We start from the raw sequence: 15530 nt of genomic DNA on the forward strand, positions 1-15530 counted from the left end.
AAGGCTGAGAAGGAGACGAAACCCAGTCAGGATCACAAGCGCGAGGAGAAACAAGTTCAATGGCAGTTTGAGTGCTCGATGCAACTGAATGCTTTTCCAATCAAGGTTCTTCAAGCTAAGGTTGATTTTGGTAATTCCATGAGGCGCAACGCATCAATGGAATTATTGAGTGATTCATCACATGTTAAGAATGTTGCAAATATGAATCATCGATTAACATCACTCGATGTCGATGCCCGGTTGATTCCTCCGCAAAATGACACTCTATGCTTGAGCATTCATGGACGCATTCACAAGATTTTAGAACTGAATTATCATGTCCATAAGGGTCATCCCTTTGTGATTTTTGATGGAGATGATGCAGGGAGACGCTCAACTATTCGGTGTATGTTTGACCCAAGAGGATTCTTCGACACTCGTCGTTGCTTCATGGTGCCCACCTTGAGGACAAGGTGGATTTCAACCATGGGGGAGTTGATACGATGATTATTATTATTATTATTATTTAGTTAATTAGTTAATTATGGATTTGCATATCTTTTCCATATCTTTTGTCTTGCTCATTAAGTTAGTATCCACTATTATAAATAGTGGACATTGTTATTCATATTATTCATTCAAGAAATATCAATTATCCTTCTATTTTATTTTCTCTTACTCTCTTCCCTTTCAAACGTGCAAAACGCACAAAACCCTAATTTTGACGCCGGATTGATCGACGGGCAAAAGCTCCCGCGACGTTCGACGCAAAATCTACGAGTTAAGAAACTTCATCCTTAACAGTCTCATTCGTGCATAAATTAACGTCTTTTATGATATTAAAAACGATAATATTTTAATAAAATTATGAAGGTATATTTCAATGAAACAGTGGCTTTGAATATCCCACTTGAATATCGTTAAAAGACGATATTTTGTGCATGAATGGAAATATTGCGAAAATTTGAAACTTGTGATAAATGATAATAATATTACAACTTCAAAATAAATAAACAGACCAGAAGTTGATCAAACTTCATAATTTAAAAGACTATTTACCCTTTTAAAATATTATACCACCAATTTAAAATTAAAATAGAAACTATTTCCATTCTGATCCGTTTTTAAAAATAAAAGTTTTCTAAACTTTCTATTTTAAGAAATGGACCTCTCAATTTACTAATATTACTTTTACTATTTTTTCCTTTCATCTCTCTTACTATACCTGTTTTTATCTCTTTCTCTTATTTTACCAACTACTTTAAAACCGTGTTGTTTTAAAAGTTTATATTTATCAAGCACATAGGTAATAGTAAAACACATACTCCCCTCTGTCCACAATTATTTGACATAACTTTTCTTTTTCCCGTCCATGATCAATTGTCACTTTTCTATACTTTGTTAATATTTTATGATAATATACCTCATACTCTACGAACGCATCCAACTCATATTTATAAAACTAGTACATTGTATAAAAGTGTTACCACATTTTATTAAAATTTTTCACCAATTTTTCATTTCATCATTAAACCCAAGCCAAATCAACTTATGCTAATTAATTATGGACGGAGGGATTAAAATATTGATTATGCACATTTGACATAACAAGAAAATAAATAAGAAATGAATACTACTGTTTTGGCTAGCGTAAATCACAAATATTGGCCTAATTTTGTACTCCATTTCTCATGAATAAAAAATTTGGTAAGGAAAATCATGAATTTATCCCTTGAATTTCCTATAAGTTGGGAAAATAACTAAATTTGTAGGAAATTCACAATAAAGTTTAGATTTATGATTTTTTTTCAACTAACTTTATAGTCCGCTCATAATGCCAAATTTTGGATCAAAATTTATATATTTTTAACTAATATACAATTATGTTATTCTTTTGAATAGTAAAAGTATAATCTAAAATTCATTTCAAGAGCATTTTACTCTAAAAAACTAAAGATGTAAAAATATTTAAAATGTGTCAAAGTGCAAAGTCTATAATTTCTCGTCATATTAGAGAGAAGTTAAAAATATGAAGTTCAAAGACAATGATTCAGTTTTAAGTTAGAGGTTTGATATTTTAATAGGATAAATAGTCTTTTAAATCATAAAATTTGGTCAAATTCTGATTTGTTACATGTATTTTTGAAGTTGTAATATACATGATGCTAACATATATGATGATTTTCACGAAACATGATGTGCCACACCCACACTCCATTAGTGTCACTAGTAGGTAGTTCTTGTAAAAATATGGATAGAATCTCCTAGTTGTGAGTCAAGAAGGATCATTATAAATTCACCAGAAAAGTTAGCCTTATTTATATCTCATTCTTGAATGAATATTGCAAAGCCTTGATCGTGAATATACATCTAGGTTTTTCCATCTATGGACTTGGATCCTTTGTGATCAAACCACAAAATTGCTTGACATTCTTTTTTGCATTTTTTATTCAATATTATAGTAATATCTGCACCGCACATATTCAAATTATCTAATTGTCACTATTGAATATTCTTGACTTTTTGTGGTGATTTTTAATGATCGCATGTGAAAATAAATATTCTAATAAATTGTCAATCAGATTAATCGAATTAGAAACTGAACATTATTAGATAGATGATCTCCACCACTCATTCCCACCTGAAGAAAGAAGTGAGTATTCAATGCGAGAGTGGGGGACTGCCTATTACAAGCACGGTTAAATGAGTAAATCAATTAAAATTGATATTTAATGATTAATTAATACTCACTCGGTCCCCAAAGAATATACATTTTTTATTCGACAAATTTTAATGTAAAATTAGTATGGTAAGAGAGAGGTAGAGAGAAAAAAATAATTAAAGTATTGTTAATAGGGAATGAGTCCCACCTCATTACAGAAAGAAAAAAAAGTTTTTAAAATTGAAAAGTGCATATTCTCGTGGAAATGATTAAAAATGAAAAAATGCATATTTTTGCGGGATGGAGGGAGTAGTATTGCGGGATGGAGGGAGTAGTATTGCAGGATTGCACGCAGACAAGAAAATTATGTTTCGAGTCTTCTAGTTTCCCACCTCCAGTCCCACCTGGATCTGTCTCTACTGAAAATCAACAACAATTAGTCCTTGTTATATGATGAGATTATACTATCTTCCTTTTATGCTTAGATTCCACGTGAAAACTCTCACCTTTTTGCCATCAATCCCAATCAAGCTTGGAGTAGTAGTTTTTATTTGAAGAAATAGGGTAATTAATGTTCCTTTAATTGCGTAATTATTCTATTAATCTTACTATTCTTGTCATTATCTACAAAATAAATCCATGCTCAAAATAATCATCCATAGTATGAATATGAATCAGTAGTGCTACCAATTAAGTTCCCAAAACTTCTGATCCAATTATTGCAACAAATAAAGTCAATAGCTGTAACTATCTAACTAGTACCAACAAAAATATTACAGTATTAACTAATTAAGACTATAATGTCCAATAATAATTTATAATTAAGGGGCGAAACATTAAATATAATTATGCATTCCAATCTAAATCATATGGTCGACCTCCACATTTCACGATCAGGACACGTGACACGGTGGCAGAGCACGCGACTCGGCGGAGGGTATGCCCTTTCAACTTCCCATCTCACCAAAATATTGAGAGGGTTATTTGATTGTATTTTATTTTTATCTTTAACTTACTTAAATAGCTTAACATTTTCAAAGCTATTTAATTATGTTTTGAGGTGAACCATTTGAATTTAAACATGAGTGACTATGAGATTAGTTTCACCACATATGTACAAAGCTGATTCATACACATGCATACTTTGTTTAGGAGTATAAATGATTAACGTAAAATAGTTACAATTAATACTAATATTTTTAGACTTAATAAAATAGGAATAATGAGGAAGTTATATATATGGAGGCAAGCAAGCAAGGGGCAAGAGCAGCAGCAAGATGGGGCGGCGCCACCGCAGCAAATCGCAGACCCTCCCGTCCTCCCCCACCTACTCATCTTCCTCCTCGGAGTTTGAATTCCGCACCTCCCTGTCCCCCCACAAATCCTCCCGCCCCGCCGACGAGCTCTTCTACAAGGGGCAGATCCTCCCCCTCCACCTCTCCCCCCGCCTCTCCATGGTCCAGTCCCTCCTCCTCCTCTCCTCCTCCTCCCCCTCCTCCTCCTCTTACACCTCCCGCGACTCCACCGCCTCCTCCAACCTCCTCCTCGACTCCGACTCCTCCCGCCCCAGCTCCGCCACCGACGACGACTTCATCAAACGCCCTTCCGCCGCCGACATTCTCTCCCGGAAATCCCCCAAATACTTCTCCCTCGCCAAATTCTCCTCCAAGACCACCTCCTCTGTCAAGCGCGTCAGCACAACCGCCAGAGGAGTCCTCCGCAAGTACTTCAACAAGGTCAAACCCCTCTACGAAAAGCTCTCCCACAAACAACACCACCACCACCACCAGAAAATGCCTGCGCCGGCGGCCGTGGCGCGGAGATCGAACGACAATTCTAGAGAAATCTCGATGTCTTTCTCCGGGAATTTGAGATACCCCAGGCGAAGAAGCAGCATCTCGAGCTGCCCTTCCTCGATGACGTCATCGCCGCGGCGGGGCGAGGTCCCGCAAATGGGTCGGGTCGGATCCGGATCGTACAACCCGGGAGCTTCGTCGATGGCGGAGCTGCAGAGTGCCATCCAAGGCGCCATTGCTCACTGCAAAAACTCCATGATCAAGAACAATGCGGTCAGCAACGATTAATTATTTTTATGTTACGTTCAACAATTAACATATATACCTTGCTCATTCATTAGTCTAATTATAATCGATCCAATTCATAATTGAATTCCTTATCTCGAAGTTCTGTATGTAATCTTGTTTGGTATAATCATGATAAGTTTAATCTTTCTTCGACAACTACAATTTCTATATGTCCGAAATCATTAAATTCAGTAGAGAAAGTATCCTATAATTAGAGTAAATAATTGTTGAATTAAAGCTATTGAGTTTGGAGGTGCATGATTGATTTGAAGTTTGTGTGAGCCAGATCTGAATAGTGCACGAGCTACCTCATCCCCACAGGCAATAATTATAAATATGGATTACTACTAGTACTATTTGGAATACTAGCTTATTTTGAAATAGAGGAAACATGGTTGGTATTAGTAATTTTGGTACGAGTTGAATTTATTTTTCTTACATATGGGATAATCTTGCATGTGCACTAAGATGTAGCATATGGCATTTAATGTGTGAAGTAACTGTGAAGTTTCTTTTGGAGTATTCAGTATTTGTCTTGTTCCTTAGTTTGTAGTACATGCGTATCTGTATTTGACTACAAGACGCACACATTAATAATACTTCTATGTATTACCAATTATTTAACATTTCATTCCGTATATTGACATCATTCAATTATTTTTTCAAACCGAAAATTCCAGTGCGCTGCAAACGGCCGCATTTATAAAAAAAGTTTTAATTAATTACTTATTACATATAAATTAATTAAAAATTTTATTATAATTTATTACCTGCACAAAAAAAGGGATAAATGAAAGTCGGCGATTGGAATCTTTGGATGGTCACGATGACACTCTATAGTACATGTCCAAAACATCAAGGAAAAGTTGTCGAAAACCTAGTTCGGCTTCAATTATGAAATTTTAAAAAATAGTCAGAATTTTAATGTTTTTCTTAATTGTGAGTATTAATTTTGATTTTGAAAAGAATTATGGAGTATAAAATTTGGATGCCAAAATAATTATTTTTTTTTTGCAAAATTGTATATTACTCAAAAAATTACTCGCATTAATTTTAATATAAAAAATATAATAGATTAGGCTAAAGTATATATTTTAGCTTCCAAATCATACATAATTTTTCATTAAATATAAATTAATGGAATAATTGACTACTGTTAAAATATGCAATATTTATTAGAATTTGATCAAATTGTATGATTTTTTGGCAAATTATCTTATAAACAAGTAGTAGTATGAAGTATCTAATAACTTGAGAAAGAAATAGAAATAAAATCTTTAGAACCTTCTGTGATTTCTATTTTAATTTTAGAAAAGAACCTTCAGTTATTTAATTAGTGAATCCTCTTTGGTTTTCATGTAACCCTTTCACAATCCTTTTATAATCCCAGATTTGATCATGCCAAACCTTAATCAGTCTTTGGAATATATTCCTAGTTCATAATCTACAACCGTTCCAAAATAGATAAAAATTCATTTCGTATAGTATTACTATTAGTTTCTGCTAATACTATAAAAAAAAGTGCGACGATATCTAATAATAATAATAATAATAATACTTATTATTATTAATAATAAATAAGTATAATATAATGATAATAACACTCCTTATATAGTAGTACTAATAATAAACGTCAACATCAGAGGAACACTCACGGGAATACTCCTTTTTTTCAATGAAAAGCAAATGCTCAAGCCACAAAACAATGAGCTAGAAAAAGACAAGCCAAAAGGTGATGGCACCAACAAAAAATGAAACCCCCTACTTCTCAGAAAAGGGATTCAAAACAAGCGAAAAAAACAACTTAAAAAAGCAACCTGGTGAGAATATTGCTTAATTTCGTTGGATTAATTAGGATATTTGAGTATCGTTTACTCCACAAAAAAATTCGTTGGATTAATTAGGATATTTGAGTATTGTTTACTCCACAAAAAATTGATAAAACAAGTAAAACATATTCATCGTGTAGAAGAATATTATATACAATAATTCATTTTATCTGTCACGTATAATTTGCAGTATTTAATATCATTGCAGCAAAAGGAGATTCCGTCGCCTTGGCGGCCCCTACACTCCGGCCCGACATCATGTAAGGGAGTTCAATCAGGGTATGCAGTAGCCCGTTAAAGGGGAGGCCTTAATCCACTGGCTGTCAGAAGCCCATCTCCCAAAGCCTCACACTTGTGCCTGAGAGATAGAAGCAACTACACGACAGCAGTGGGATCAGCGGTATATAATATCATAAAACATCGTGTAAAAGAAAAAAGGTTTGTATGGACATATAATTATCTTATTGTATGTCATAAAACAAGGAGACGTATCGAAACATTATAAATCCATTTTATTCTGATTATCCAATAGTTGATACAACTTTTAAAGCACATTTTCTGTTGAAGAGTATATCAATATATCATCAGTTGAAAACATAATGACACGCCCGTATTTATGTTTGGTTGATGAGAGAGTTTTTTTAAAGAAGAGATAGCGTTATTTTGAGAAGACTTGAATTCAAAAAAATTGAAAACGAAATGGGCCTTAAATTCAGAATAATTAGGAGTTGGCAAGATCCATCTCTCTGTCTGTGGTTTTTTTTTTTCAAAAACGCCCTCAACTCCTAAGATCCATCTCTCTGTCTGTGGTTTTTTTTTTCAAAAACGCCCTCTGTGGGGGCGAGGAAAGGAGATTTTTGAAGGGATTTTTGAAGAAGTCCATCTTTAGAGCATCCACTATAAGGTAGACACTTCCAACAGCCTCGCCACATTTTTTATCCACGGTCACTTCTTATTTGTCCGCGACCACAAAAAAAAGTGTCCGCAGCAATAGTGGACACTTTTTTTAGTTACTTTTCATTTTATTTTATTATTTTATATATTTTAATTCAATTATAGTTAAAATTATCGGAATGTAAATAATTAAAAAAAAGTATTGGGACCAAATATTCGTTGTATTACGGAAACGGTAAAATTATACAACGAACATTTTAAAAAAATATAAATAAAAACTCTGTCACCGTCTACTCGGTGGCGGAGTCGAATTCCGCCTACTCTTCTCCGCCACCCCCCCTCTTCCTCGCCGCCCCCCGGGCGCTGTCCCAGCCCCAGACAACCCCAGTTGATCCTTGATCCGACACATGAGCGCGTAGTATATATCCTTGGTGATCGGGTCGGTCGCGGTCTCGTAGAAATGACAGTTTTCTTGCAGTTGTTTCATCAACTACACATCAAGGTTCCTCTGCAAGACCTCGTGGGGACCAGTGCCCATGGAGTGCGGTATAGGGGCGGACTGCGAGATGCGCGATCCAGACGCGGCCGACGAGAGGCGGGAGGAACTTGCAGGCACTCTAGCGCCTCGGATAGAGGCATGTTGGCCCGGAGGGCGTGGGCGCCTAGAGTGTGTAGCGGAGGGCTCTTCCGTTTGGGCGTCGTTGAGGTCGATTGATTGCGAACCGCTGCCGCTGCTGTAGTCCCCGGCTATGTTGTGTCTAGTTCGCTTCGCCCCAGGACCTGTCCCCCTCTCCTCCGCATAGATGGCCTTGAATTTCGGGCAGTTCTCGAGAACGAGATACTCATCCCAGGAGTTGAACTTCGGCCAGCCTTCCATGTTGAATTGGGACATAGACAACGCTTTCACGTCGGCTTCGCTTCGACCACTCTTAGCAGTGAGCAGGTTGTTCTCGTATATGCCCGCAAACCTCTTGGTGGCTCTTAGAATCCTAGACCACTTTTTGCGGAGCTGTTCCGGGTCACGCGGTTTGGTACCTCTCAGCCTGAACTCGTTGTATGCCAACAAGACGTGCTTCCAAAAGCTCAACTCGGTCTGATCGGTGCCCACTATGGGGTCCGATGTGACGGCTTCCCACGCCCTCGCCACAGCAATGGACTCCACTTTGGTGTAGTGCGTGGACCGTTTACCGCCGGCCCACGTTGCCTCGCTGCCCTCGCCACCGCCGCTGCCGGCGTCGCTGCCCTCGCCGCCGCCACCGCCGCTGCCGCTACCGCCTCCTCCCCTGCCGCCGCCGCTGCTTCCACCCGCCCCACCGAACCCGCCGACTCTCATCGGAACGGGCGTATCCACACGGGCTGGCGGAGTATCCGGTAATCCCGGACTCAAACAACCCATCATCTGCTCTAGTGCGAATCTATCTGCATCGGTGAAAGGAGATTGGCTGGATTGGAAAAGGGGTCTCCGGTTGCGGTTGGTTAAGAGCGTCCGTGCTGGGTCTGTAATCTCCAAATGCCGAGCGACCCAAATTCCTCTGAATAGGGAGAGTTTGACTCGATCCCCACGGCTGGGAAGGAGGATAGTCGCCATATCCCGATTCGTCAGAGCCGGGTGATTCGTCGTTTCCACCGTGCATTTTTAGAGAGTGAAAATTTTGAGAGTGAATGAATGGATGGAGTGTGAAGTGTGTGTGAAGATGTGTGTGGAGTGGTATTTATAATAAAATTTTTGAAAATAATTAAAAAAAAGTGTCCGGCCTCTGGCGGCACGCCGATGACCGGCGCTCCTATCGGCGCGGCGAAGCACGCCCGGTGCGTCCTCGGCGCCTTCTCGCTGATGGGCCTTCCGCCCCAAAAAATGAGTCCGCCTCAGGGCGGACGCTTCCCACGCTATAGGTAGGCGCGGCGACAGTGGTTCGGGGGCGGCCGGCGCGGCGACCCTATAGTGGATGCTCTTAGAGGTATGTGGTGGATTAATTCATTTAATTTTGGAGCGATCACAGTACTGGCCGAACTGGAACCGAGGATTTAAATAAGACGAACTGGAACCGATGATTTAAATAAGACGATGCTGAAATTTAACGACTAGTGCGGCACGCAACGACTGATTGATATAAAAAAATTATTATACATACTACCTCCGTCCCACATTAAGTGTCACAATTAGTGTGGGTACGAGTTTTAAGAAATGTGGGTTGAATAAGTTAGTGGATTATGGGCCCCACTTATATATATTAGTTTTATAATAAAATGCGAGTAGAATTAGTTGGTGGAATGTGGGTGGAATGGTAAAAGTGAAATGTGACTTTTATTGCGAAAGTACCGAAATAACAAAATGTGACACTTAATGTGGGACGGAGGTAGTATTAATTGTACCTAAACAATACGTCACTGCATCCAGCCTCCTCTGCGTCGGCAAGCAGTAGCAGCCACAGTCCTCAATGTGTGATCCAGCTGCAAAAGCCTTGGTCCTCGGCGTCTCGGTGTTGTGACGAATGGAATGAGCCAAAAATGAATTTGGTAATGTACACTTGTATAAGAGCATCCACAGTGGGGCGCCCTAAGGGGCGCCTTAAAGCCCGCCCTATGCATCACCACGTCAGCATTTTATCCTCCCCCCTTCCACCTGCAGTGGGGAACCCTAAGGCGCGCCCTAAGCATTTTACTATTGTTTTGTTAATTAATTTAAATATTTTCAAATATATAAATGCAAACGTAGAAAAAACACAACGATTAACTAAGAACGGCAAAAAATTCATTGATTATAAAAAAAAGTTACACGGGTTAGAAACAAAAAAAAAATTGACTATCCTACAGAAGTCCCAACTTCCGGCTCAACTCATCGATCAACCTCTGGAGGAATTCGGCTATGGCTGGATCCGTACACTTCATAAGGGCGTTGTGCGTATCCAACAACGTCCGTGCCATCGAGGCCTTTGCCAAATCCGTGCGCGACCCAGAACAGATCCACAAAAAGTGGTCTAGGATTCTACCGGCTACCAAGCGGTTCGCGAGCATATACCAGAACAACCTTCTCCACGCTGAGAGTGGCCGAAGCGAAGCAGGCGTGAAGGCCCTGTCGATGGGCCAATACAACACGGAGGGCTGGCCGAAGTTTACAATGTGGGAGTAGTATCTAGTCCTCGCGGATTGTCCGAAATTCAAGGACATCTGCGCGCAAGAGGTCACTGGAGCTCCTGGGCCGAAGCGTACAAGACACAGCCTTGCCGGGGACTACAGTAGCGGAAGCGGCTCGCACTCGTTCAAGCAGAACGAAGAGCAAGTCGAAGAGCCCGCCGCTACACACACTAGGCGAAGACGGCCCCCGGAACAACATGCATCTATCCGCAGCGCTAGAGGGGCTAGAGTAAGTTAAATAACTATAAATAAATTGGGCACCCAATGCCCTGTCCACATCCCTCAAATTTATGTTTAATGCGTAAGTTAATAAAAGAAACACTTAAATTATAAAGATTGGGTAAAAGAATGAAAACCAATATCCAAAAGTGTTGTAAATAACGAAACGTAGCGTAGGCAATAAATACTCGGATTCAAAGTTTGAATTATATCTTATTCGAATGAGAGGTGTGTCTTTTAAGTTGCAATTCAAATAAAACTATCCACGTCCAATAAATATATTCATGATGGTCACGCACACACCAAACTTAATTGACAATTTGCTATACAATAGTCAAATGACTTAAAGATCAACGATACATGCTGCGTACGTAGTGCTATCAAATGTTATTATTTTAGATTAAAAAGACTAATGCATGGTAATGGTATGGAGATAATAATATACCCTTCTATATCGGGAAACGTAGCGTTTAAGCTTATACGGAGTATTTAATACTAATACAATTCGGATTAATTCGAACTTAGAGTTCAAATTTATTTAATATGCTGAACTTGTACATTCAATTTAAACAACTAGGCATCGAGCAAATTCAGTATCAATTCTGAACTCCCGGCCGTCTTGTCAACTAAATTTCGATTATGAATTACAGAATTCATTATTATTATAAAAGTAGGTGCTTTTACACATTTGATGTATAACTGTTTAGGGTTTAGGTATATTTGCAATTTAGATACTCCACACTAAGCACTATTATATTTTCCGTAAATAACACATCACTTTTTTTTTAGTTTGATCACATATGTTTCGAACCCGCATTTGGAGGAATCGGAATAATCCTGCTCGGCCAACTTTGCATATTAAAGCCAAAAGTCTCCAGCGGGTGGCGGAAGTTTGAAGCCGTGACCTTACGGTTAATTAAAAAATGTATGAGACCATTGTTTGCATGACTATCCTTATAAACTTACTACTCCTAATTACACACCCCAAAATACATAAAACAAAATTAGAGTAAAGGTTAATGAAACACCACATCTCCTTTGTTTATAAACTCATGCACACCACATGACTCCACAACTCAAAATTTAGAGATGGTCTTCGAGGAGCCCCTCCTTTTTCTCTCCGACTCCGATGAGATGGGATCCAGTGCCCGGTTTTCCTTCTCGTCGGAGTTTCTAGACGAGAGCAACTTCATCACTATATTCCCCAACCCAAAGGCGGAGCGGGAGGCCGCAGCCGACATCGAGTTCCTCTCAGGAAACCTAACCGGCATGATCGCCGCCGACGAGCTCTTCAGCGAAGGAAAGCTGCTCCCTTTCCAGAAAATCCATCTCGCCGAGAAGCTCGACAAAATAAGCCTGAAACCGGAGGAAGAAGGTAGCAACAAGAAGGATGGGGAGAGAAGGATGAGCTGGTTCGTCGACGACGATCCGTCTCCGAGGCCTCCCAAATGCACTGTTTTGTGGAAGGAGCTGCTCAAGCTGAAGAAGCCGCGCCCTTCCACGCTGTCTCCGCCTAATTCATCATCTTCTACTTCTTCTTCCTCTTCCTCCTCGTCCCGAACTTCTTCAATCGAAGTTCGGGGTGAGGTAGTGTAGGAGAGCGGGGAAAGTAGCAAGAGAGTGAAGAAAGGGAAGGAGAGGACGCAGTCGTTTAGTATACGGATTAGGCCGGTTTTGAATGTGCCTATCTGCACGCAGGCGAAGAACGCCGCTCTGCCGCCATTGTTTTCATCAAGGAAAGGTAGACGAGAGAGAGAGAGTATTAATTATAAGAAGGCGCAGTTTGTATTTTTTGCTTACATTGATTAATTTCATGTTATTTTTTTCATTGTAATAGATGATTTGAATTTATGACTGAATCTGCTTGTTTTTTGTTTTAATAAGTTTGGATGTGCAGAAACATGATCCAGGTAACCTGGATAACCTCCAGTTTTCTGGGGCCAAACATAGCAATCAATTACTATTACATAAAGAGTGATGAAGCATGATTAATTTCTGGTTCGATTATTGTAGTTTTATTGTTGTCTACAGTATTTTATTTTATTCTTGTGAAATAAACCTTTAGATCTAAACAACGCACACTGCTTTTGTGAGAGTGTATAATTACAAGTAGCATGAAAACCTTATAAACATTAGCTGGAATAGCTCAGTTGGTTAGAGCGTGTGGCTGTTAACCACAAGGTCGGAGGTTCAAGCCCTCCTTCTAGCGAAAATTATTTTTATAGAAGCAGAATAATAAGCTTCAAGGCTAAGATGATACCACGCTTTGTTTGTTTTTTTTTATTTCAAATGTATTTCTTAATTTCAAATGTATTTCTTAATTTCAATTTTGTAATAATAAAATTTTAGTGCTACACTATTTTATTTATTCATAAATTAGTTTGATTAAAAATATAATTAAAAAAAATAAGAAATGAAAATAGGGAAAATAGGTAAATAACACTAGTACATTGTTTAATAAAATCATTGATGTATTAAAACAATGTCATGATCATACTTTGCTAAGGATGAAGATGCCATGGAAACTGGGATTAGGGGAGTGATGTAAAAGATGCGAATAGAAAAGAGGTAGATCTAAAGATTGCACATGCATTAAAAGATAACGGATATATGAACATTCGACAATACATGCTCGATCACAACAAATAGAATAGTAAATTCAACATCAATCATTGTTAAACAATCAGTGTTTAAGAAGTAATATTAATTAGATCATGGTTTTCTAGACAAGAACAATGAACAAGAACTGCCCCCAATTACATGGGTGAAGATATAAACCTTTGAGAGTCCCATGCTAAAACTGAAATAAGCCAATTCTGATCATCACTTGCCACTCCGTTACAATTCAACCCAAAAAGCAAATTCATACAATATATAGTTGTCATGCCACATTAATACTTGTAGATTTTCTCTTAAATGAGTAAAAAATAGGGCTGGGAAAAAATACCGCAATACCGGGCTTATCGTACCGAAAAAATACTGAAAATATCAATTTTTCGGTATAACGTGATTTTCGCTACGGTATGATACCTTACCAAAAGATCGATAAGGTAACGGTATGAATTTTCATACACCGGGGTATACCACGGCATATCAAAATCCGGTATATATCGTAAATTAAAGTATATACCGTAAAATATAAATATAATTATATATAAAATATATTTATATATTTTTAAATTATAAAATCTATTGAGAGATATAAATTAAATTATGAATAAAATATATTTAATATATTTTTTAAAAATTATAAAATATAAATAATATTCTAAAACTCAAATATTCTATTTTCATTGATGTTGAAAGTGAGGTGTACCGCAAAAGTACGGTATACCGAACATCGGTAAAGTATATCGAAAATGAGGTACGGTATCGGTATGGAAATTCGTCATACCGAAAATAAGGTATGCCGAAGTTCGGTATACCAGAAATTTTGGTAAGGTAAATGTACGATTTTTTCGCATACCGAATTTACGATAATGTATACGGTATGGTGGTTTTGATAAGGTATACCGTACCTACCCACCCCTAGTAAAAAATTATTCTTATTCTAGATTCTAGATGCTAAAAATAATTTTTATTTCAATCAAATGCAATATTGATACTATTATATAGTAGTATAACATAGTTCAACAAATATTACCAAGTGTAAATTTATATATATATATATGAAAATGGGGTTGTATTATATACCAAACTAGTTTTAAACACCAAATGCCAAACACATCATTATATAATAATGCGGAGTTCATAACAACTTTATTTGTGTTCATTATAGGGAATTCTGAGATTTAAAAACAATGACATCATCATGCATAATTTAGAAATCTGAAGTTCATTATATGTTTGTTATTAGTTCATTATAATGAACTTCATGTTATCATATAATGATGTTGTTCGGCGTTTAAGGTTTAAGAGTGGTTCGGTATTGATCACAATCCTATGAAAATGATCAATACAAAACTTGATCTCAATACAAAATCCAGACCAAATCCTGACCATGAGATTTGACAATCCAATGGTCAATAATTAAACAAAAACACGGAGGGTCATTGTAAAGCAGTTTTAGGTCATATTATAAACTTTGGATTTGAGGTCGTGTTAAGATCATTTCATGTCATCCTTACTATAATGACGTAAAAATAAGCTTACCATGACCTAAAAATGACTTTTGTATGCTTGGTTCTGCATTTTTGTATTAAGAATGGTTTTGCATGGATCAAAACCCTATATATATATATATATATATATTAATTAGTGAGTTGTGATCAATTTAAATTTTTTAGCCTAATTAGAATTGATGCATTATCAGCCACTCATTTTTATTAAATGAGTGGTCCAGAATTTACCACATGGAAAATATTTTTAGATTAATTAATTATGAAAGGACAGAATGGTAGTTTCATAGTACATTTTATTCAATAAATATTTTTTTAAATTTTAATTTTTTTAATTTTTTTTGAAATTTTTTTTTGATTTTTTTGGTCAACTACATATACAATTCATGTCAACTACACGTATAATGTCAACTACATATACAATTCATGTCAACTACACGTATAATGTCAACTACATATACAATTCATGTCAACTACACACATATAATATCAACTACATATACAATTCATGTCAACTATAAGTTGTTGACATTTGATGTGTAGGCTATTAACTATAATACCCCCGAGTTGACATAATCTACTTGCAGTTGACATTTCGAAAATGTTGTGG

The 15530-nt window shown here is 37.3% G+C and overlaps 1 protein-coding gene, 1 non-coding gene and 1 pseudogene across 2 annotated transcripts; all 3 read left to right on the forward strand.

Annotated features, from left to right (window-relative positions):
• The first annotated feature begins 3895 nt into the window (after positions 1-3895).
• LOC121799036 (probable membrane-associated kinase regulator 1) lies at positions 3896-7037 on the forward strand. Its single transcript, XM_042198356.1, has 2 exons — positions 3896-4710; positions 6763-7037. The coding sequence occupies exons 1-2, from the start codon at positions 3919-3921 to the stop codon at positions 6850-6852; spliced, it is 882 nt and encodes a 293-aa protein (XP_042054290.1). The 5' UTR covers positions 3896-3918; the 3' UTR covers positions 6853-7037.
• Positions 7038-11891: 4854 nt separating this feature from the next.
• Positions 11892-12611, forward strand: LOC121801022 (annotated as a pseudogene).
• Positions 12612-12937: 326 nt separating this feature from the next.
• TRNAN-GUU lies at positions 12938-13011 on the forward strand. Its single transcript has one exon. It is a non-coding gene; the product is annotated as a tRNA-Asn (tRNA).
• The last annotated feature ends 2519 nt before the right edge of the window (positions 13012-15530 follow it).

The sequence above is a fragment of the Salvia splendens genome, chromosome 4 (genome assembly GCF_004379255.2).
Source record: "Salvia splendens isolate huo1 chromosome 4, SspV2, whole genome shotgun sequence".
Taxonomy (NCBI): Eukaryota; Viridiplantae; Streptophyta; class Magnoliopsida; order Lamiales; family Lamiaceae; genus Salvia; species Salvia splendens.